General features: G+C 37.0%; 1 protein-coding gene across 7 annotated transcripts in view; it reads left to right on the top strand.

The window, feature by feature from the left end:
- Positions 1 to 25,887, top strand: part of ZDHHC3 (zinc finger DHHC-type palmitoyltransferase 3) — a 72,805-nt gene that overhangs the window by 27,896 nt on the left and 19,022 nt on the right. For all 7 annotated transcript variants that reach the window (XM_031940079.1, XM_031940074.1, XM_031940077.1 and 4 more), the window contains 3 exons: positions 14,042 to 14,166; positions 23,199 to 23,295; positions 23,985 to 24,066. In XM_031940079.1, coding sequence (XP_031795939.1) covers positions 14,042 to 14,166; positions 23,199 to 23,295; positions 23,985 to 24,066 — 304 coding nt within the window. The remainder of the gene's footprint in view (positions 1 to 14,041; positions 14,167 to 23,198; positions 23,296 to 23,984; positions 24,067 to 25,887) is intronic.

The raw sequence follows: 25,887 nt of genomic DNA, 5'->3' as shown, positions 1-25,887 counted from the left end.
CAACAACTCTTTTGAGGCAGATGCTGTTATTATCCCAACTTTACATTTGAAGAATCTGAGGCAATAGAGGCAAACAGCTGGTAAGTGATTGAGGCCAAATTTGAATTCTTCTTCATTACTTGGCCCAGTGTTCTATCTACTGTACTAAATTCACTATAAGCCTTCCCCTCCAAAAACAAACAACGAAAAACAGGGTTTTTTAGGAATAGGACCAGGTTATTTACAGAAGAGCACAGATCATTTCCTTAACAAAATCTGAAGTCAGAAAGCATGAATAATGAGCAAACAAAAAAAGCATCCTATCATAAGAAGCTATTACAATGATGGAACACTAAAAACACAAAATCAGAAGAGAATGACTCCAAAACATACAAACAAATCCTTAAAGAAAAATGTGCTTTGGACACAAAGTCAACTAGAATTCCTGGAAGGATAACCAAGTGTTTAAAAAAAAAAAAAAAAAAAAGTTTAAAACATTTTTATAAAAAGAAATGAAAACAATGTACCAGAAAGGGAAGTAAAGAAATATTCAAACAAAAACTTGAAAATGTAGGGAAAAAATACACTGGTACCTCAGTACTCATCATTAATTAGTTCCAGAAAGCTTAATGAGTGGTGAAAAGACAAGTATCAAATGAATTCTTCCCATAAAGAGTACTTACCTCCAGGCCATAGCCTAACCATCCTTCCTCACCTAGACCCTCAAAAGGGCAGTTGGGATTTCTAGTTGCAGAGAAACAAGTTAACCCAGCCCAGCCAGGCTCTTCCCTTCCCTTCCCTTTTTGAGAAGAACCAAGGATTTTACTCTTCTTCCAAACCACACGATCCAAGTTTTGGGGAAGATTGGGGGGAGTGCATTGGATATGGAGATGGAAGCTATGGTCTTGCACCCTTAGCCACCCAGGGCTCTGGCTGCCACCTGGGGCTCAGGACTACCAGGAATCCTGGGTCCTTCACTGGTGCTGCAGCCTCTGCCTGGCCTCCCACCATTGCTCCTGCTGCTTCTCCTGCAGATTATACCAGCCACTCTGTGTCCTTTCCAGGACCACTGTTTTGGGATGCAAGAAACTATACATAGCAGCCACATTGTCCTGCAGGCACTGCCCTATGACCTGCCTGCCAGTGTGCACAAACTCAGCATCATGCGCTCCAGCCTGATAGTCCTGGGCACCACCACCTTTGCTAGGGAAGAGCTGCCCTTTGCTGAGGGCAGAGGCTGAGAAGTTCGCCTGGCCAACCTCTCTGTTACTCAATTAATACAATAACCAAGTGTGATGAGTGACAGGCAAGTGTGCTGAAGCATTTTTTTTCCTCAAAATCCATCGAATACTGAATTCAAAGCAGAGAAGTGACAAGATACCACTGTATAAGGTATTGATAGCAAAAACAGCTGACCTGAAAAACAGATCAAGGAGAGATTTAAGGATCATTGGAATACCTGAAAGCCATGACCCTATACAAGAGTCTCTAGACATCATTTTTCTTTTTCTTTCTTTCTTTTTTTTTTTTTTTTTTTTTTTTGATAAGGCATTTGGGGTTAAGTGACTTTCTTAGGGTCACACAGCTAGGAAGTGTTAAGTGTCAGGTCACATTTGAACTCGGGTCCTCCTGACTTCAGGACTGGTGCTTTATTTACCGCACCGCCTAGCTGCCTCTAGACATCATTTTTCAAAAAGTTATAAAAGACTAAAGGAGGAAGAGGAAAAATAAAGAATCTGCCAACTACACCCTGAAAGAAACTTCAGTATGAAGCTTGCTTCATTTATAGAACATTATAACCAGAATCCAGAGTTTTCATGTCAAATAAAAAAGTATTGCAGGCAGCCAGAAAGAATTAAAGTACCACAGAGTCACAGTACTTTAGCAGCTACTGCTTTAAGGAGAGTAGTACTTGGATTGTGATATTTCAGAAGTAAAGGATATAGACTTAGAAGAAAGAATAACTTACCCAGCAAAACTAAGTTTAATCCTTCAAGAGGAAAAAAACTCAACTTTCAATGAAATTAAAGAATTTTTATAATTTTAAATTATAAATTTTATAATTTTAAAAGAAGGATGAAAAGGTAGAAAAAGAGAAATATACTAGTAACGGAAAGGAAGATTACAGGAAATTATCTCACATAATCAGGTATTTAAGTAGAAGTTTATGCAAGCAAGAACTGGAGAATAACCCTTGAATCACATGCATCTGAGCTGATTAAAAGAGGGAAGAACACACATACATATATGCACCATGATAGAAATATTGTTCATTAAAAAAGAAAAGGAGAGAATAAGAAAGGAGGGCGTGTTAAAAGATATGAATCCTAAACAAAAGAAAGATACACAAAAATATTTATACCATTTTTGCATTGGTACAGAATTGAAAATTGAAAGAAGTGCCCATCATTTAAGAAATGTGGACAAATAAATACTGTTATAATATGTGAACTATATATGAACAAATAAAATATTATTGTACTTTAGGAAACAGTGAAAAGGTAGTTTCAGAGAAACCTGGGAAGTCATAGATAAACTAATGCATAGTGTAGTGAGGGAACCAGGAGACCAGTTACACAATGACATTGTAAAGGTAAACAATTTTGAAAGACTTGGGAACTCTAATCAGCATAATAGCTGACACAGTTTCAAATGATCTGTTATGAATGATGCTGTGCTGGTCATTACAGTTGGGGAAATATTTACACATTAAAAATAAATAAAGTTTAATTTTAATTTTTTAAAATGTTATTGTTATTGTGTGTATGTGTATGAGTGTATGAGAAAAAGAGAGAGAGAGAGTCTCTCTCTTTTCTCCTTATCTGGGCATGGCCAATACTGATCATTAGACAAACTTTAACCTGTTTGTTTTATTTTTCCAACCTACACTGGTTTACCCAGACCTAGGGCAGATATCTCATCAACTTGAGCTTTACGCAGCTCAGGACCTCTGTCCTCAAGTGATCCACCAGGCTCAGCCTCTTCTCGAAGCAGGGAGTAGACATGCACCTCCATGTCTAGCCAGTTAAGTGATTTCATCAGTGTGGAGCTTTCATCATAGACACTCCCATCACTGATGCATCCTGGCAAACGCTTAGTGGTTTAAAGCATTGTCTGAGGCTCTGATTTTGTCTGCGGTTACCTAGCCAGGAAGTGTTGGAGGCAAGATTTGAATCCAGCCCAACTCCAAGACCATCTTCTCTCCACTCTGCCATGCCATCTCACAGTTCTGGACCAAAAAACATACTGCTACATTAAAACAGTCTAGACCAAAGACTCCTTGACCAGCTTTCTCTTTGTCTCCCATGCCTTGCATGTACTAATTATGTATTTGTTGATTTCACCATGTATTTTAAGGATCGGCCAGTTGTACCACCCTCCTGTCTAGGAAAAACAAATGAAAACATTTAAGTTGAAACTTTTAGGAACAGAGTATGCATTGTGGCACTGCACAAAAAATAAATCCAAAAACTCAGCTATCTAGTTATCATGAACTATTGATAATAATACTAGCCACTAAGTGGTTAATTTATTATAAATCACTGGTCTTTAGTAGGGTAGGAGTCCAGTTTCCGTTCACAGAAATTCCCTTTGGCTTTCAGCAACTTCTGACAGTGATATTATCTAAGGGAATCTCTGAGGAAAGGAAGATTTTTGTCACTGACAAGGCAAGCAAATGGCATGTAGACCTGTGACAGATTTGATTATAGTCTAGTAAAATCTAGAAATCTCCAGCTTTTACTTTCTTAAAATTAAAGGGAATTTTGAATCATGGTACTCTTTTTTGCTATGCAGAAGCTATAGCTAAAATCTCATTGGAATCCTTTCAAGTTTCCTTCCCCTCATTTTCCCCCTGAGATTGAATCCATTTTAATTATTATTTAATTGCAGAGATACAGCTACTGGTAATGACATAATATTGTGGCATCTTAGAAATAGATGACTCTTTTTAATACTAAAGGTTTTTAAAGCCTCTAAAATATGAGTCTAGATTCTTTTAAAACTTTATCTTCTCCAAGCTCCTTTTCACCCAAGAAATTTTCACATGACCCCAGATATATGGGTATATAAAAATAGGTTTATGAACCAAAGATTTACTGATAAATCATAATTTATAACCCCCCCATACACACACTCATGTACTTACATGACCCCATATGTGGGTCATGACCCACAGTTTAAGAAGCTTTGGTCTAGATCATATTGGGCAAGGAGGTGAGGCAATGGAAAGAACATTGACCTTGGTATCATAGAAATTGACTTTGAATTCTGACTTTTACACTTTTGCCTTTGTGACCTTGGATAAGGTTTCTTCACTGGACTTTAGCCAAGCACTGTATGGTCAAGCCTATTACAGAGATAGGCTAAAAGACAGTTCTTGCTCTCAAGGAGCTCCCAGTCTGCTAAGAGACAATATGAAAACCAAGAAGTACAAAAAGAGTACTTCTCTTTTTGTAAAAAGAGTAAAGCCTTGGCTCACATTCTGTGTTGAATTAATTTAACATTTATTAAAGAGTGTAAAGGACTTGTGTAAGACTCCCTACCTCTATAACTTCATTAGGTATTGGTGTTGTAGTGTCACTACTGTGATTTCTATTCCTAGTCTTTGTTGCTCTCATAGAGGATCTCTTTATTTCATAGCTTGAGTGCTGGAAAAGATCTCCATATCATCAGTTTAATAATCCCAGTATTTTATAATTGAAGAAACTAAGATCTAGAGAATCAAAGATTTCTGTGAGGTCAGAGATTGTAGGAAGAGCAGATCTGAGTTTCTGAGATCCCTTGACTTCAAATCCTGCTTTCCATTATACTGCTGCTGCTTCTTTGCTCTCTCAGCAGTTCTGCCCGTCCTTTTTTCCACCTGGCACAAACAACTGTGGAAAAGCATGATGGCTTCTTGAGGCTAATAAAATCCCCTTGTGATTTCCCTCCCAAGTTGAAAGTAAATTTTTGGTTATAAGTTGCCCCAGTAGGAGTTCCACAGAATAAAAAATCTTTAATTGTGAAATCATAAGGCCACATCGTACAATGGATAGAAGCCTGTCCACAACAGAAAGAGCCCAAATTGTTGTCAGCCTCCCCCTCCCCTCTCCCCCCAAGGCACATGTGGGCTTCAGGACCAGAGCAGGTCATTTCAGTTCAGCTCTTAGATATTGGGCTTAAACATTGCAGAGCCAAATGCTGACCCTCGTTAATGGAGGGAGTTTCCTCATTGGGATTTTTTTTTACAGCAACGAAATCACAGATTCTGACCAAAAGAAAAACAATTTCAAAATTTAGAACCATCAGCAACAGATCAAACACACAAAATGAGGACTAAAATGTTACTACAGTGCTTGGCCTTCAACTAGGTAGGTCCAAATGAACAACAAGCAGGGGGTGGGAAGCTTTATTCTGTGTCCCCTTCCATGTCTCTCTGTCCCTCTCCCCTTTTCTTCCTCTTCCCTTCACCCCCTCTCCCTCCTTCTCCTCTTTTTCCCTCCCCCTATCATCTGGAAGAACAAAGGTCAAGAATTTCAAGGGAATCAATGGGGGGGAGAAATATAGAGGAAGGTGGTTTTGCTCCTAAATATTATAAAGCGACAGTCATCAAAACCATTTGATTTTGGCAAAGTAGTGAATCAATGCAATAGGTTAGATTCCCAAGATAACAATCATCAATGACTGTAGTAATATAGTGTTTGATAAACCCAGAGACTCTCCAGTTTCTGTGTTAAGAACTCACTATTTGACAAAAATTGCTGGAAAAATTGGAAAATATATGGCAGAAATTAGACATTTACTAACATCTAACATCTTATATCAAACTAAGATTGAAATAGGTTCATGATTTTTACATAAAGAGTGATGCTAAAAGCAAATTAATAGAGCAAGGGATAGGAGTACCTGTCAGATCTGTGGAGAAGGAAGGAATTTGTGGCCAAACAAGAATTAGAAAATATTGTGAAAGGCAAAATGGATAATTTTGATTGCATTAAATTGAAAAGTTTTTACAAGTAAGAGAGGGAGGGGTAGTAATTTGGAATACAGAGTCTTACAAAAAATGTTGAAAACTATATATGTAGTTAGAAAAATGAAAATATTAAGAAAAAAATATAATTGAGATCATAAAACTTTGGCCCCTTTGGACTTCTGCCCAAGATTATGAAGGGTAGGCTTCTCTCTTAATGAGAGCTGGCCCAGTACAGCAATGGAATGAGTCAGACTCTTCCCCCTCTCCCTTCTTCTCTGCAAACATGGTAATTAGTTGAAGAGGCAGAGATTGCGAATCATAAGTCTGGGAGGAGAGATATATCTTGCTCCTCACCATACTTTAGGATAGGATCTCCCCTGTATAAAAGACTAGACTTGGGCTCAAACACTTACTAGCTGTATGACACTGGACAAGTCACTTAGCCCTGCTTGCCTCAGTTCCTCATCTACAAAATGAAGTGGAGAAGAATGGCGAGCCAGTACAGTATCTTGGCCAAAAAAACTTCAAGTGGAGTTACAAAGGACTGAAGGGAATGAACAGTAACAATCTAGAAGACTCTTTCTGCACGTGAAATGTTACAACCACTTTGCTTTTGATCACTGGACAAAGTAATTTGAATGTACTTTCAATTTAGGCTCTGTTGCCTAAAACAGAATTCCACAAACTTCTGGCCACACAATACTTTGAAGCTTGAAACACAGTCATTGACCATATTAATATTGGTCAGAGGATATTAATATCCTGTGGAATACACAAGGTTAGAAGAAAGTGAGCAGACTAAAGTAAGTCACCAAACTTTTGAGTATGAATCAAAATAGCATTGGATTTCCATTGTTTAGGAGGTCTATAAATGTCTAAGAGGAGAGCCATCAAAGTTTCTTGTGCTAGAGGAAAGGCTTTAGAAATTTCCTGTTACCCTCTCCCATAACAGTCAGTTTCCACCTCTGTTTCCAGGGCTTCTGGTGTCTCAGCCTAAATTTCAGTAGTTTCTCAAATTCATCGAAAGCTCTCCTTGACTTGGATTCACCTAATCTGTCCTATTCTCTTGTCCCAAAAATATACTTGAACAATTATAGATGCATTGCACCATATAGATGCACCATTGCATCATCTTCCAACTGCTTACTATTTTCCCTATTGTAACCAGAGACAAAAGACTTTTTCCTATCTTTTGCTATATTTACTCTACCTTGCAACACCCCTTTCCTCCTTCCTTCAAGGCTTTTGAAAAAAAAAAAAAGTGCCTTTCATCTCCCTTCACAAAAATTTCAGAATTGGAAGAAACCTCAGTGGCCATATTCAGTTCTTATGAGAAAAGAGATCTTCCTGAATCATAGCTCAACATCGTTCTTCCCTTCCCTCCTCCCCTAACCCTTCACAACCTAATTTGGAAAACAAAACTACTCTTTGAAAGAAAATCTGAATCTTTATCCAGATGTTCATAGACCTCTATAATGTGACCCAGACCTACTTTCAAGTTTTATCTACCTTGATTTCCTCATACAGACTTTCACCATGAAAATTTATGTTATTCTATCTGAAACATGTTATATGCCTTCCCCAGCTATTTTCCTTTGCTGGTTGAAATGCTCTCCCTCAGCTTTGCTGACTGTCATTATTCTACTTATTTCTAGTTTTTCTGACTTTTGTAACTACCCATGGCTATACTAACCCATAATGCTCCCTGTCCCTCCTTTAACGTCTGGAAACCTTTAGTATGCATTATCTACCACTTAGACACAGAGATTGCTTATTGGAAAAGACTTCAGAAACCTGGAAATAATTGTCCAATATGGGTTTGAAACCTTGCAAAATGAGAGGAAACTCTCCACTTTCCAATGTAGTATATTCTTTTGGAATCATTTTAATTGTAAGGCAATTTATCCTTGCATTAAGCCTTAGTTTGCCTCTTTGCAGCTTCTACCCCTTGTGAAAAATAAAAGTGGATTTGTAATTCCTTTGGGGACAAAGACAATCAGGCTAATTCTTTTGCAGGTGACAACTCTTTAAAAATTCATAGTCATCATTTCCCCTTCATTCTTCTCTTCTCTAGGTTAAACATCCTTAAGTCCTACAGCAAAGTCTTTAAGGCATGATTTAAGTTTTCATCTTTAATCCTAGGTTTATTAAATATCTTTCCTAAAGTCACACCTCTGGAGCCGACACAAAATACAATGGCTCTGATCTCCTCAATTCTGGACCTTGTGCTTGTCTTGATGCAACCTACTACCCTTTTTGCTTTTTTTTTTAATTGCTGTATCATGCTGCTGACTCTCCTCTGCTAAAATTCTCAGGTCTTTTTCTCATGAATTGTTATCTACACGTTTCCTTGATCCTTGTACTCATGAAAAAGATTTTTGGATTCTATTGTGAGACTTTACACTTATCCCTATTAAGTTTCATTCTACCAATTTCATCCTATATCCTAACCTGTCAAGCCTAACCTGTTAAGCTATGTTTGGATCTAGACTAATTTTTGCTGTTAAGTATACCTTGTATTTTTCATTTGCTGATTTAATTGCTTACCATTAAGTACTATGGCATATAAAGTATAAAAGTATAAAATACTACTTACTTTAATAAATACTTATTGAGGAGGCAGAGCCACGATGGTGAAATAAGGGTGAAATAAGTTTTTTTTTCAAAACTTACCCAAACTGCTCCAAATTCCTTTAAATAATGACTCTATAAACAGATTTTAGAGCATCAGAACACCCAAAAGGACGGAATAGAATATTTTCCAGCTGAAGGCAATTTAGAAGGTCAGCAGAAAAGATCTGACTCCCTGACCAGGATGGGAGTCCAAGGGTTAGTCCTGGTGCAGGCCACATCAGCATGGCCCCAGCCATGGCAAACCTGAGAACTTCCAGATCTTTTAGCCCAGAAACACTAAAGAGGACTTGGAAATTCAGCAGAAAAGGTCTATGGAACCAAGGCACAGCCCTAACCCACATCAGCAAAGCTCAGATTTCTAGAAGGATCTCTGAAAACAGCTGCACAAAACTCTTGAAGCTTGGGACAGAGCACCCTCCACCCTGGAAACAGAGCCTTACTCTAACAAAGAGTAAAAAGCAGAATAATAGATAAGGAAAATAGGCAGACAACAGAAAAAGTTTCTGACCATTGAGAGTTACTATGGTGACAAGGAAGATCAAAACATACACACCCACGCGTGTGATAACAAAGTTAAAGCTCCTACATCCAAAGCCTCCAAGAAAAATAAAAATTGGGCTTAGGCCATGGAAGAGCTCAAAAGGGATTTTGAAAGTCAAATAAGAGAGAGAGAGGAAAAATTAGAAAAAGAATTGAGAATGGAACAAAAGGAAATACAGAAAGCTACTGAAGAAAAGAACGCCTTAGAAAGCAAAATTGGCCAATTGGAAAAGGAGCTCACTGAGGAAAATAATTCCTTAAAAATTAAAATTGACCAAATGGCAGCTAATGACTTTATGAGAACTCAAGGTACAATAAAACAAAACAAAGAAAACAAAAGTTGAAATATCTCATTGGAAAAACAACTCATCTGGACAATAAGTCCAGAAGAAATCATTTAGGAATTATTGGTCTACCTGAAAGTCATGATCAAAAAAAGAGCCTGGACTTCACCTTTCAAAAAATTTATCAAGGAAAATGTCCTGATATTCTAGAACCAGAGGGCAAAATAGAAATTGAAAGAATCCATCAATTACTTCCTGAAAGAGATCCCAAAATGAAAACTCCCAGGAATATTATAGCCAAATTCCAGACCTCCCAGATCAAGGAGAAAATACTCCAAGCATCCAGAAAGAAAAACAATTCAAGTAAAATACAAGATTTAGCAGCTTCTACATTAAAAGACCAGAAGGCTATGAATATGAGAACTGTGTGGAGCTAGGATTGCAACCTAAAATCACCTACCCAGCAAAATTGAGTATAATTTTTCAAAGGAAAAGGTAGTTATTGAAAGAAATAGAGACTTTTCAAACATTTATGATGAAAAGACTGGAAAATTTGACTTTCAAAGATAAGACTGAGAAACAGAAGATAATTAAGAAAGTGACATCATAAGGGACTTAATAAAGTTATCTGTTTACATTTCTACATGGGAAGATGATACTTGTAACTCATTAGAATATTCTCATTATTATGACTGTGAAGGAGTATATTTAGACAAAGGACAAAGATGTGAGATGAATATGAAGGGATAATATCTTTTTTTAATAATAACAATAAAATTATGGAGTGAGAGAGGAATATAGTGGGAGCAAGGGAAAGGAAGAAATGGAATGGTGCAAATTATTTGCCATAAAAAAGGAGTCAAGTAAAAGCTTTTACAATGGAATGGAAGAGGAGAGTAAGTAAACCTTACTCTCATCAGAATTGACTCAAATTGGAAGTAACACACATATTAAGTAGAGGTAGAGGAATCTATTTTACTTTGCAGGAAAATAAAGAGGGGAATGAGAAATGGAGGGAGAGTGATAAAAGAGAGGGCATATAGGGGAAGGAAATGGTCAGTTACAAAACACTTGAGTAGGGATAGGGTGAAAAGAGAAAGAATGGGGGAAGATATAATTAGCAAAAGTAATTATGAAAAGAATTTTGAAGCAGGTTTCTTTCACAAGGCCTCATTTCTCAAACATAGACAGGAACTGAATCAAATTTTAATAAGAGCCATGCCCCATTTGATAAATAATCAAAAGATATGATCTATGCCAAGGGCTATAAATTCATGCATATTTTTGACCTAACAACACCACTGTTAGTCATGAATACCAAAAGAGATTTAAAAAAAAAAAGGAAAATGATCTATACATACCAAAAAATATTCATAGCAACTCTCTTCTCAGAATAAAAAACAATTGGAAATTGAAGGGATGCCCATCAATTGGGAAATGGCTTAATAAAATGTAGTATATGTTTATGATGGAATATTATTGTTCTCTGGGAAATGATGAGCGAGCAAGGTGCTTTTAAGGGTGGGAAAAAAAAAACAAAACAGCAACAACCTGGAAAATCCTTCATGAATTCTAGCAAAGTGAAATGTACTATATACAAAGTAATAGCAATGTCTGGGGATGACCAGAATGACTCTGAGCAGTACAATAATCCACAACTAATCACTAGGACTTGTGGTGAAAAAACCTATCTGTACCCAGAGAAGGAACTGATTATAACTGAAAACAGATTGAAGCATTCTCTTACTCTCCTTTTTTTTTTTTTTTTTTTGGAAGAATATTTTCATTAGAGTGGGAGAGTATGTTTCTGTTTCCTTTCACAACATGACTTTTATGGAAATGTTTTGCATAACTTCACATGTGGTTTCTTAACTATGGGTGGGGATAAAGAAGAGAACCTAGAACTCAAAAATTTTAAAAACAAATGTAAAAAAAAATTGTTTTAAGTATAACTGGGAAAAAGTATTAAATAATTAAAAAAAAAATGCTTGTGGGGCAGCTATATCATAGTGCATGGAGCACTAGCCCTGAATTCAGGAGGAACTGAGTTCAAATCTGGCCTCAGACACTTAATACTTGCCTAGCTGTGTAACCCTGGGCAAGTCATTTAACCCCAATTGCCTCAAGCAAAAAAAAAATGCTTATTGACTGATTAACTTACACAGTTTCCTGGGATACTCCACTTTATTTCTTTCCAAGATGACATTGAATCATTAACAGCTACTCTTTGAATCCAGTCTTACCTAATTATATGACTGCCTAGCTACATATCTTCTCTTAATGAGAGTATTAGGAGAGATTTTGTGTAAATCTTTGCTACAATCTAAGTAAACTATCATCAGCAGCATTCTTGTGACCAGGAATAATCCTATCAAAAAAAAAATAATAAGGTTCATCTGGCATGCCCTGTTCATGATGAAACCAAGCTTTCATTTTAGAATGTTTACTATCATTTTAATAAGACATTTTAGAGTTTTTGTTAGAACCCAAATTCCAATTTCTTTTTTTGGCGCTCCCGCCACCTCCCCCCCTCCCCTCCCCCCCCCCAATCAGAACATTTGCCCTTCACCATGACATAGTTCATATGGACCTGATGTCTTGGAGTTATGAAGGGCTTCAAGATTCTTTCTTACTATCAGCAAACTTCTCTTGGGCATGAGCTGACATCACTTGAATGGCTTTCTTCCCTTCTTTCCAATCTAAATATCATTCTCCTTGGTGCAGTACAAATAAAAGTAAAATTATGAATTTTCTAGCTCTGTCTTTTGGTCATGGTCTCATTCCACTTGAGCAATGGTATTATCCCTTTTTTGACCTGCCTTTTCCCTCAGTCTAGCTTTACAAAATAAACTTTTTGTTTTCTTTAACTGTTCTCACCAGTTTCAACTTACTCTGAATTCTTGTCTTTCTTGATATTCTTCTTGCAGAAACATAATGTAATTTTGTATTCATTCTCCATTGTTGCCCTTCTCTTGGATTTTCAGAAAAGAATTTGATGACTTTTCCATGAATCTACAATAGTATCTCTAAGTTAAAGATTTTAAAAATGTGGCCTACAAGATTCCATGGCCTGAACCAGATTAAAATGTAGTTTCTTTCAGATTTTAATGTGGTGATATATTAATTTTCTTTAAAAAGCATCATTTTCTAAATCAAATGGTTCTTATGTACAGTTTAGTGGGCCCCCCCATTTCTATTTCAGTTTGATATTCTCTCTTTTCTTCCTCATCAAAATTGTTTTTCTTTCTCTCTTAAGAATTTCATTTTTTAGCTTCTTACCCCTCCTGGGCTGATTTCCAAGTAGAATTTTATGCCCTGTAATCTTATCTGTGCTATTTGTGATCTTTTGAAAAATCTATGGTTCATGTCCAACCCTCCCTGGCTTTCCTTTCTTCTTAGTAACAAATTCTAAGATAGACAAATGTCCCCCAAGATCTACATTATTTCCTCCCTCGGCAAACAGAACTTACTGGTTAAAATTCAGAATGGAATAGAAATACCAGTTGTTGGTTCCTTTACGATTTGGTGGATGATATTGTCAATAAATTATTAGCGTTGCGCTTGGATCAGAAAGAAGAGAGAGGGGAGCACAAAAGCTTCTCATCACTGTTTTGCTCTGCCTCTATCCTGGGAGTTTCCCTTCTGAGGCTGCCTTCTATCTCTTCTGTGTATCTATGTCATGATTCTGTTTACCCATTATACATGTCTCCCCCATTAGAATATAAGCTACTTGAGGCCTGTGACTGTTTTTGCTTTTTTATATGTCCAAAACATTGCAATGTAACACCTAATAAATACATATTGATTAACTGACTGATACTATGCCTTTATCTCTCTATGACCTCTCCTCGGTCTTTGTATTTGCATCATTATTCATATCATGATCCCTAACTGTAGATATAGCCCAAGATTCTTTTCTGGGCCTTTTTTCTATCTAGAATGTAAACTCCTTGAGAGGGATGGAGCTTTGTATCTCCAGCATAATACCTGGAACATGGGGACTTAAATGTGTATTGACTAATGTATTAGTGACTTCATCAGCTCCAATGGCTTTAACCATCATCTCACAGATGTATAGATCCAGTTCTGGAAATATTTTGAGCTCCAGTCAGTTCCATGTCCCTAACTTCCTTTTAGCTGTACCAGCAGCTTTTCAAGCTCAACATTCCCTAAGCAGAACTATTTTTCCTCCAAGATATTTCTCTCTTTTGAACTTCTATATTTCTCCTTAGGGTGCCAAGCATTTTTCTGGTCTCAAGTTTGTAACCTTGATGTTATCCTTGACTCCTACTCCTGCTTATCTTGTGTACCCAGTCAATTGCCAGATGTTGCCATTTACCTCTATAACATCTCCCACATCCAACCCTTTATTACCTCTCACCAGAGGCCTTCTCATTGATCTCCCCATTTTGTTTTTCCAGTCCTAGTCCAAGTCTTCTACTTGCTGTCAGTATATTTTATGGATGTATTGATTGTATTTATCTGTGCCCTTGAAAGCAGTAATCATTGTATTTTTGGTCTTTATATCCTCAGCACGTATTGTAATGTCTCACCCTCTTAATGAATGTTATTGACTAGCTTATGTGGCCAAGTACACCGCACTGGAACTTTTCCCCAAAATACATATCAAAATTCTTCTTTCTGCTTGCAGGGTGCAGTGCCCAAAGGAAATGCCACAAAAGAATTCATTGAAAGTTTACAATTGAAGCCCGGGCAAGTAGTCTACAAATGTCCAAAGTGCTGCAGCATCAAACCTGACAGAGCCCATCACTGCAGGTACGGTCACGTTTCACTGCCAGGGACTTATGGTTACATGGCTGAAAACAAATCTGTTGACCTCCATTCTACGTGATTAATCAAGGGTCTGACATGAGCAAGCTCTGTGATTCTTGTTTTAGAGCCATGTGTGGGGTATGGATTTGTTGTCTTTCATACCCTCTTCACAAACAATTGTGGGGTGTATGCACTCCTTTTCTGAACAGCAGCAAAATGGCTTTTCCCTCCTGGGTCAGGAAGTAGCATATAGGAAACTCGATGATGGCTAGGCAGCCAGGTACAGCACCTGGATAAAACCTGAGTTCAAAATCAGCCTCAAATGCTCCCTAGCCTTGTGACCCTGACTAAATCATTTAACCACTGAATACCTCAGCTATAAATTGGGGATAAGTAACTGCACCCTAAGATTGTTTTGAGGATAAATGAGGAAGTATATGTTAAAAAAAAAAAATTAGCAGTGTCTGATACATAGTATATCCTTAACAAATGCTTGATCCTTTCCTTTACTCCCTTTCTCTGTGTGTCTCTGTGTACATATGCATGTACACGTATATACATTAATATGTTAAAAATTCAATTTTTTCTCTTCTGGCCAGACCTAGTTTTCCATCCAGTAAGAATACTGCAATCCCCTGCCTAAATCCTCATCATCATCCTGTGTCCTGTAGATAAAGCTTCTTAAATTATGGGTTGCATTCCCATGTGGAGTAGCATAACTGAATGTGGGGGTTGCAAAAAATTTGGCAACAACAAAAGGTATCAATATTCTGCCAAAATTTAATTCTTTATGTAAAAATCAACGAGCACATCTATCTCATTTGTATACAAATTTGCTTTCATTTTTAATAAATGGTAAAATCATATGTATACCAAAGAAGTATTTTTAAAATAAATTTCTTTATGATTTGTTATCATTAAATATTTGATGCGTATACCTACTTTATATATTTATATATCCGGGGTCACCTAAAAATTTCTCAGGGGAGTTGCGAATGAAAAAGGTTTATGAAGCCCTAACATAGAGTGTTATGTCCCATAGGGATAGTTGAATCTTGTTTGTTGTGTTCCTCAAGTGCCTCATCATGGCATGGAAATAGCCCCGTGTTTTTAAAAGTGCTGCCAATAAAAGACAAGGTGTGGCCGGTCCTGCGTATCTGGAAAGACTCTGAGCCCAGGCTGAGCAGCAGGCCTTACTGAACTGGGCTTGGGAAGAAGGCTCTGTACAGAAGAGGACCTGTTTGGGAATTCTTTTGGCTACAGGAACCATTGACAGTCCTATACTATGGCACAAAGGGTGCATTTTGCATCAGTGGAAGATTACCAGGCTCAGGGAAACCACAGCCCCTTGGACTTTTCCTTAAAATGATCACTAGCATCTATTTAAAACCATCAGCAAGCATCATAAAGACAAACTAGAACCATTCCCAGTAAGATCAGGGGTGAAACAAGGTTGCCCACTATCACCATTACTATTCAATATTGTATTAGAAATTCTAGCTTTGGCAGTAAGAGAAAAAAAAAGAGATTAAAGGAATTAGAGTAGGTAATGGGGAAACTAAATCATCACTCTGTGGATGATATGATGGTATACCTAGAGAACCCCAAAGAATCTACTAAAAAGCTATTAGAAATAATCCATGACTTTAGCAAAGTTGCAGCATAGATGGAGCCAAGATAGCGGAGAGCAGACACAATTTTCTGTGACCTCCTCTGACCTCTCAAACCAACAGTATATTAAGCCTCTAAATTGGTTTTGGAGTCAAAGAAGCCACAAACATTTGGAATACAACATTCCCAGAAAAAGGTTACCTTGGAAGAACTTCAGAACAGGTTTGTTTCAAATCGGCAGAGGGGTCAGTTTGCAAGTCCAGGCCATAGCACAGGGAGCCTGGGCAAGGAGCTGGATCCGGGAGTCAGAGCGTTGTGTATCCTGCACTGGGAATCTGCTATGAGCCTCTTGGCTACTCTATCCTGCTTGTAAGCAGGTGATTTGGCAGATATGCTACAAAATGCAAATTATAATCTTCTGAGCCTCGGAAGAACGCCAGACCTAGCCACCATTACCCAGCACCAGAAGTCAATCAGCAAAACTGTCCCAGGACAAACTAAAGCAGCTGTCACTCCTTTGCATTGAGCAGACCTCAAGCCTTAAGAAAATAAACAAGAAACCAAAAAGAACTCTCACCATAGACAGGTTTTATGGAGAGAGAGAAGAACAGACCTTATATCCTAAGGTTCCTAAAGGCAAATCAACTCCAGATGAAGCCCCAAAGAGAAATATGAGCTGGTCCCCAGACTTTCTTGGAAGATTGCATAAAGAATCTTAAAAGAGAGAGAAGAAAATGGGGAAAGGAAATGAGGTCTTTGCAAGAAGAGATGGGAAAAGCATATATAACTCCCTACAAAATAGATTTGATGAAATGGAAAAAGCATATCATGCCTTACAGAATAGATATAAAAAAGATATACCAATTCATTAAAAAAAAAAATTGTGAAATGGACAAAAAAATTTATTGAACAAAACAATTGGCCAAATACAAAAGAAGCTAAGAAAGGTAACTGAAGAAAATAATACACTAAAAATTAGAATTGAACAAACAGAAGTGAATGACTCAATAAGACTTCAAGAATCAGTCAAACAAAAAAGCAAAGTTGCTGGATACAAAATAAATCCACATAAATCATCAGTATTTTTATATTAACAACACAATATATTACCAGCAAGAGATACAAAGAGAAGTTGCATTTAAAATAGACTCTAAAAAATTTTATATTATTGACAGTTATCTTCCAAGGCAAGTCAGAAACTATATGAACACAACTACTTTCCACACAAATAAAGTCAGATTTAATCAATTGAAAAAATATCAAATGCTCATGGATAGGCTTAGCAAATATAATAAAAATGACAGTACTACCTAAATTAACCTGCTTATTCAATACCATACCAGTCAAACTCCCAAGAAATTATTTTATAGATCTAGAAGAAATAATAACAAAGTTCATCTGGAAGAACAAAATATTAAGAATTTCAAGGGAATTAATGAAAAAAAAAATGAAGGTGGCCTAGCTGTACCTGATCTACTATATTATAAAGCATCGGTCACCAAAACAATTTGGTATTAGCTAAAAAATAGACTAGTTGGTCAATGGAATAGTTAGCTTCACAGGACAAAATAGTCAATAACTATAGCAGTCTACTGTTTGACAAACCCAGAGCCAGCTTTTGGAATAAGAATTCACTATTTGACAAAAACTGCTGGGAAAATTGTAAACTAGTGTGGCAGAAACTAGGCATTGACCCATATCTAACACCATATAACAAGATCAAAATGGGTTCGTGATTTAGACATAAATAATGATACTATAATAAATTAGAAGAACAAAGAATAGTCTATCTATCAGATTTTTAGAGAAGGAAGGAATTTCTGGCCAAAGAAGAACTTGATTACGTTATAGAACGCAAAATGGATAATTTTGATTATATTAAGTTAAAAAGTGTTTGTACAAACAAAACTAATGCACTCAAGATTAGAAGAGAAGCAATAAATTGGGAAAACATTTTTACATTTAAGGGTTCTGATAAAAGCCTCATTTCTAAAATATATAGAGAATTGAATTCAAGCCAATCTCCAGTTGATAAATGGTCAAAGGGTATGAAGACAATTTTTAGATGAAGAAATAGTCATGTGAAAAGGTGCTCTACATCACTATTGATCAGAGAATGCAAATTAAGACAACTCTGAGATACCACTACACACCTCTCACATTGAGTAAGATGACAGGAAAAGGTAATGATGAATGTTGGAGGGGGTTGTGGGGAAAATGGGGATACTGATGCATTGTTTGTGGAGTTGTGAACTGATCCAACCATTCTGCAGAACAGTTTGGAACTATGCCCAAAGGGCTATCAAATTGTGCATACCTTTTGATCCAACAGTGTTTGTACTGGGCCTGTATCCCAGTGAGATCTTAAAGAAGGGAAAAGGGTGGCCTAGCTGTACCAGATCTAAAACTGTATTATAAAGCAATGGTCATTAAAACTATTTGATACTGGCTAAGAAATAGAGAAGTTGATCAGTAGAATAGGTTAGGTTCACAGAACAAAATAGTCAATGACTATAGCAATCTAGTATTTGACAAATCCAAAGGCTCCAACTTTTGGGATAAGAATTCACTATTTGACAAAAACTACTGGGAAAATTGGAAACTATTATGGCAGAAATTAGGCATGGATCCATATCTAACACCTTATTCCAAGATAAGGTCAAAATGGGTTCATGATCTAGACATAAAGAATGGTACTATAAACAAATTAGAAGAACATAAGATAGTTTACATCTCAGATTTGTGGAGAAGGAAGGAATTTGTGACCAAAGAAGAACCTAGAGATCATTACTGATCACAAAATAGATAATTTCGATTACATTAAGTTTAAAAGTTTTTGTGCAAAGAAAACTAATGCAGATAAGGTAAGGGAAGCAATAAACTGGGAAAACATTTTTACATTCAAAGGATCTCATAAAGGCCTCATTTCTTTCTTTTTTATTATTATTAAAACTTTTTATTTACAAAGCATATGCATGGGTAATTTTTCCAACATTAACCACCCTTGCAAAACCTTTTGTTCCAAATTTTCTCCCCTTCCCCTTATCCCCTTCTCTAATTGTCAGGTAGTCCAATATATGTTAAATATGTTGAAATACATGTTAGACCCAATATATGTGTGTATATTTATACAGTTATTTTGCTACACAAGGAAAATCAGATTAATAAGGAAGAAAAAGAAAAACTGAAAAAGAAAACAAAATGCAAACAAATAATAGAGTGAGAATGCTATGTTGTGGTCCATACTCTGTTCCCACAGTTCTCTCTCTGGGTGTAGATGGTTCTTTTCATCACTGCACGAGTGGAACTGGTTTGAATCCTCTCATTGTTGAAGAGAACCATGTCCATTGTCATATAGTCTTGTTGCCATGTACAATGATCTCCTGATTCTGCTCACTTTCCTCAGCATCAATTCATCTAGGTCTCTCCAGACATCCCTGAAATCATCCTGCTGGTTGTTTATATTCCATAACATTCATATACCATATCTTATTCAGCCATTTTCCAATTGATGAGTATGCACTCAGTCTCCAGTTTCTTGCCACTACGAAAACGTTTTTGCACATATGGGTCCCTTTTCCTTCTTTAGTATCTCTTTGGGATATAAGCCCAGTAGAAACACTGCTGGATCAAAGGGTGTGCACAGTTTGATAACTTTTTGAGCATAATTCCAGATTGTTCCCCACAGTCGTTGGATTATAGTTCACAACTCCACCGACAATGCATCAGTGTCTCAGTTTTCCCGCATCCCCTCCAACATTCGTCATTATCTTTTCCTGTCATCTTAGCCAGTCTGACAGGTGGTATCTCAGAATTGTCTTAATTTGCATTTCTCTGATCAATAGTGATTTGGAGCACCTTTTCATATGATTAGAAATAGTTTTAAATTCTTCATCTGTAAATTATCTGTTCATATCCTTTGACCATTTATCAATTAGAGAATGGCTTGAACTATTTTTCACTTCTAAAATATATAATTGACTCAAATTTATAATAGTAACTATTTTTCATTTCTAAAATATATAGAAAATTAACTCGAATTTATAAACATGGGCAGCTATAACTACAGAGGACAAATCTACTGTTGCCATGGCATATATATAATTAATAAAGAGAATTCTGAGGGAAATCACTAAAAAGATAACATGACATATTTCCTTAAGATAATATACAGGTAGACATTTTAATAAACGTACTCATCCTTTCCTATTTGCCTGAATGAGGTCATTGTTGGCTTTGGCCAGTTCCAAGACCATATTGGAAAATAGAAGACTGCATTTCTTGTAGGATAATTTAATTTTACTTTTCTTTGATAGACTAGGAAAGGTTTGTGAATACAAAAGTGTGATGTTTTTAAAAGGCAAAAACTGAGAAGTTAAATTTCTAGAATGAAAGCTTTGGGATAAGTAGAGTTCTTCCTTTCTCTCCTAGGGCAAGGGCCTAGCATTCTATCACCACCAGCTACAAGCGTTTTTCTCCCTTCGCACCTTCGTGCCTCCTCACACTGTGAGCCAGATGAGATTTGCTGAGCACACTGGTAAACAAATCAGCTCAGTCAGAACAAGGGTCACTGATTCAAATGAGACAGAGTGATGGTACACGTCACTTATTCATCCTGCACAGAATGCTCTTTGACAGCTGCTCAATTCTGAATGAAATAAACTGTCTTGTTGGCCCCTAGTTTGGAGCGAATGAAAGCATAGCCTTTAATTAGAGCCAAAAGCACCAGCCTAGACGGAGTTAGTGCCATGGATCTGATTGGACTTGACAAGAGACCTACTTACTCTCTGTTTATAGAAAAGTAAATGTCGACTTCCTTTGTTCTCAGTGTATACATGTGTATTTGTGTGTCTGTATGTTTTTGTCTGTCTGTAAACTCCCATGGTTTCAACTCTCATATCTAGGCAGATTCCTAGAGCTATACAAGCTGTGTCAAATGCTTTAGTGCAGTTTTTAATCTTGGTAGTAATGTTTTAATGTATTAAAACTGCACTTTTGGGACACATACCCCATGTAGCAAACTCAAATGTTTTTTCCAAGTTCCAGACCCTCATCATCTTGTAGACATCTCAAATTGGATGTCCTATAGGTACTGTCAAATTCTCTGTGTCCAAGACAAGAACCATTAACTTTCCCAAAACTATCATCTTTTCAGCTTCCCTAATACTGCTAAGGGTCCCACCACCTTCCCAGTGCTTTTTAGACTTCATTTTGGTCACCGTTTATACACTAATAAGAGGAGAAGAGAGAGTCCTACTGATGACAAGTGTCAGTCTCTGGTATCTATCTAACCTGCTCTGAGCACTAAGTGTCAGCACAGAGGAGGTCCTTCCCCCTATTTGTTTGCCCTCTGGTGGAAAGCATTCTCTTATCAGAGGTCTTGCACCAAGTATATCCTCTGGTTTCAGCAAACATTTGGGGACATTTGCAGTGGGTCCTTCTGAAACAGTCATTTAGAACCCTCCAAGTGAGAGGTGATGTTTATTCAGAAACAAGAGCACCTGATTCCAGTAGGTGACATGATTAAAAATGTCTTTTTTTAATCATTCAAATAAGTTCCATACTTGGAAATGGATGTCCTTGGCTCTGCTATGTAGAACCCTAGAAGGTGCCATCTCTCCCACTCAGTAGAATATAAGCTCCTTGATGGCAGGGATTAGTTTTAGTTTGGTTGGGATTTTTTTGTTTGTTTGTTTGTTTTTTGTTTTCCTCCTTGCTGCTTAAGAATGATGGTGTTTAATCATTCTTATCAGTCAGTCTTTAATTAAATTCTTTTTGTTACTATGTTTTTGTCCCACCTTTAGTGATGCTTTTGCTGATCCATCCTGTGCTTTTGATTTGTTTTTCCAGTAGAGATGATAGATCTGTATTGAGTTATTACTTCCCCCTCTCATGACTCAGAGTTGCTGGTTATCAAATTAAGGATGTTGGTTAGAGCACCAGCCACTCAGATCAGGAGGACCTGAGTTCAAATCTGCCCTCAGACACTTAACACTTCCTACTGTGTGACCCTGGACAAGTCACTTAACCCCAATTGCCTTAGGGGGAAGGGGGGAAGGATATTCTGTCAATGGGGAAACAACCCCATGGCCCCATCTTTATTCCAGGCTTTGATAAATAGAGGAGCTAAGTTTCACAGATGTTTTAGTTACTAATGAACATGACACCAACAATAGAAATTGGGACCAATTTAAACAGGACTGAAAAACCAACCAAATTCAATAGTTCTCTTTTAGCTATACAACCTACTCCTTATCAACTGAATCCTCTGTTTGAGCATTTGTTTGCACCTAGCAAGAAAGACTTTTTCTGATTTCTTCCTATAATTAAGGACCATTCTTAACCTGCTGTCATCACTTCTTTGTTCTTCCAGAAATGTGTTTGTTTTTCTTATCTGACTGTGCAACTTACCTTTATGTTTTTGAAGTTACACCCTTCCTGTGTTTATGCTTTTTTCCTTTTAGAGGATTGGGGTAGGAAAAAAAGGAAAGGTTTATGTGAATGTTTGTTTGAACTCTTGAGCTACTTATATCAAGTTGCTGGGCCACTTGGCATTTCTCCATGGCCAAGCTTTGCATTAGAAATCTCCACTCACTAAGGATAAAAGGTTCAAAGTAAATAGAGATAGCAGAGTGACTAGAAAACTTAGAATCAAGAGTTCAATTATTTGGTTTAATTCATTGGCAATAGATTTTTATTTTGAGGATGAAAGAATTTTTTTGGAAAGGTTAGATTCTGGAACTGTTCTCTTTGCTGCTTCTCTTTCAAACTCCAAATTAACCCTTTCTTTTAAAGCCCGTTCAGTCAAAATGCTTCCCTGTAAACCAGTGGTTCTCAAACTTTTGTTTTCAGTGTCTTTATCTTATTAAAAATTATTGAGGATCTCTCCAAAGCGTTTTTGTTTATCTGGGTTATATTTATAGACAATTACCATATTGGAAATAAAAACTATTTTTGAATTTGTAGACCCTCTAAAAGGGTTTCAGAGATCCCCAGGATTCTCAAGACCATACTTTGAGAACCACTGCTATAGACAGTAGTCTTTGTAGTGTTGGCAGAGGGGAATTAGACGCAAGTGTACAAGACTGGTAGCTAATAATGGTTTTAGCCTGTGGTTTGGGAATGATGAAATTTAGACCTTACTAAATATAATATCTTTCTCCCATTTGTTTATATTTTCTTAAGTATCATACATAAATGAAAAAATGTTTTATGTAATATATTCATAGCCCTCCCCTCACAAAGTGATTATAAGAAATTAGATTATATCTGTAAAGTGCTTTGCAAACCTTAAAAGTGTTACATAAATGTTAGCTATTATTATTTATTTTTCTGGGGTGCCTTGGTTTTATCTTTTTGTTTACATTTAGCCTTTTAGATAAGGTGATGTTATTTTTAAAGGTCAACTCTATTTGCTTTTTCAGTGTTTGTAAGAGATGCATTCGAAAGATGGATCACCACTGTCCCTGGGTTAATAACTGTGTGGGAGAGAATAACCAGAAGTACTTCGTACTGTTTACAGTAAGTTCGCTTTATAAATTTTGTTCCTCATCCCTCCCTAATGCAGTAATTCCAGAAAGGGTCAGTCATTTTCTAAATGATTGAGTGGTCATAATGAACCACTGATAACAATTCTAAATACTGTAATTGGGACCATGGCCAGTCAAAGATAACTAGTTAGACATTACATAAAGATCTTTATTTCTATCTCCCTGGAAATAGATTGTCCTGATCTAATAAGTGATGTAATCTAAAGAATTTCATTTTGATCATTTAAAGTAGCTTGAAGTTTTTTAAGACCTTTCCAACCCATTCTTAAAACAATAGAACATGACAATGAATGGTCTCTAATAGCCAGAATCATATGCCAAGATCAACGCTGCTTTGAATCTAAACTCTGTATACCCAGGACCATAAAATCAGAACTCTCTGTAACAAGACAGGTAGAAGAAAGAGACTGGAGAAATCACTCCCTGGCCAGTCACAGGCTTCCTTGTTAGCCCTGTGGCCAGATGCCCACATCTTGATCAAGATTTACCCAGCAGAACTATGCCCTGGCCAGACTTGCCTTTTAGAAAGATTTCCTCCTCCTCCTCCTCTGCATCTTTCCTGATCAGCCCACTATCTCTAGGATACTCACATATCTGAAAGTACTTAGACCAGCTTTTTTCAGTTTGGAAGCTGCATTTCTTCCCATGTTTTTGTTGCAGATGTATATAGCACTCATTTCCCTGCATGCCCTCATCATGGTGGGATTTCATTTCCTGTATTGCTTTGAAGAAGACTGGACAGGTGAGTATTCAGTCAGTGTTTTCTTTATCAAACAGAGGTTAAAAACAGACTTTGAAGATTTGATCTTGATCTGGGGTTACTTAATTTTATTAGATTCCATGCATATCATAGGAACAAACTGATCTTTAAAAGACAAAACAATCTACTCGGCTTTTATAATCTTATTGCAAAGTAAAGTCATGAATTGAGATGAAAATTTTTCGAAAGCACCTAGGGAAAATGCAAGAGTACTACATCAGCAGCAGGTTAGTGCTGAATCAAGAAGTTGACTTGAGGGGAGGAAGAGAAGTGTTTAGAAACCTAGAGAAGAAAAGCATTTGCTTTTTAAAATAAGGTGAAGTTAGCAATGCAAGGCAATTCATTCCCTGATCTAGCTTCACTTGAACTGTACACAGCTCATCAACTATATGCATAAATCTTAATTTTCTGAGAGGAAGATGATTTTTTTCTCAAATGAAGAATACACATAACTTTGATCATATGTTAAAATATGATGTTTAAGAGCAGATACCATGGTACCACCTCACAAAAGCTTCAGAACCCTAAAGATTTTGAAAGAAAAACAGTGTCTGCCTAAAGAAAAGTGACATTTTTTTAAACTGGATTATCACACTCAAAATTTGTGGGAAAAAAAAGCAAAACATTTGAAATAAGAATGTTGAATAATAAGGGCCCCTTTCTCCCTTTAATAACACCGACTGGGTCACTGCATATACAGGAATTAGCAAGAATTTGGGGAGATCACTTTTTTCATAGAGCATCTTAAGTTCACCAGAATTTTTGTAGGATCAGAAAGTAACCATTTTTGTTGTAAGTTCATTCTCTCTTTACTCCCTTGTTCATGTCTTCCAATTCTTCTGTTCTTAGATGTTTCATTTCTATTTCTGTGTGTCATGATATCACTAAAAGGAGCAGCATTATCATTTACTCTCAGAGACCCCAAGCTTTTTGACTTAAGGATATGGATAGAGAGAGGAGTGGGTCAGAGATTGCTACGTACTGTGTTTAAGCTTATTTCTCCTGGGTACCTAACACTCCAGGGCAGCACAGGCCAAGGTCATTGGTCAGGCAGCAAGTACTCAGCTGCATTGGCCACTGTACTAGGAGCTTGAAATTCATATTAAAGAATAGACTTCATCTCTCTTCCAAAGGGGCTTATGAACTGATAGATAGACAAGACAGAAAATGAATATAAATAAGTGTTCATAGAAGAAGGCAAATAACCATACGGAAAGACTACCCAGAGTTTATATCTAATTCTGCACTGTATTGATTAAACTGATGTTAAAGTTAGTCAAACAGTACATATCAGCAGGGGAGGAAGGTAAGACACCCTAAAAATGTCTTAGAGATGGAGAAACTGTGCCAAAATCTGCTGGAATGAAGGCTTTGTTTACCTGAGAAGTGGGGATAGGAGTGTAGACACCAGCTCAGAGACTGGCCAGCAGGGCAGGGCACAGGAATAGCCAGTGACACGATAACGTATCTGACAGTTGATTTTAGTGGCTTCTGAAGAGTATAGCCTCCACTTTCATAAAATTTAGGAGAAAAACGAACCTTGGGAAGAACAACACACTGATGCAGAGCTATGGGAGGCCTCTGGTGTGGGGACAGCAGTAGCCATAGCAAAGTCATGTGCTAGTTATGACTGACCAGCTTAAAAAGTTGTCATGGCTAATTCATAGAGCTTTGTCTCCCAGAATCCATCTAGTCTCACTTGAAGGAGAGATTCTTTCTTAAAAGGGCTTTTTGTTCAGAAACATTGAAATGAGTGGTTTCTGAGGTCCTTTTAACTTGAGATTATGACTCCCATAAACTTCA

The sequence above is a fragment of the Sarcophilus harrisii genome, chromosome 5 (assembly GCF_902635505.1).
Source record: "Sarcophilus harrisii chromosome 5, mSarHar1.11, whole genome shotgun sequence".
In the NCBI taxonomy this organism is placed as follows: domain Eukaryota; kingdom Metazoa; phylum Chordata; class Mammalia; order Dasyuromorphia; family Dasyuridae; genus Sarcophilus; species Sarcophilus harrisii.
The sequence above is the reverse complement of the archived record's forward strand: the minus strand, read 5'-3'. Positions and strand labels throughout refer to the sequence as shown.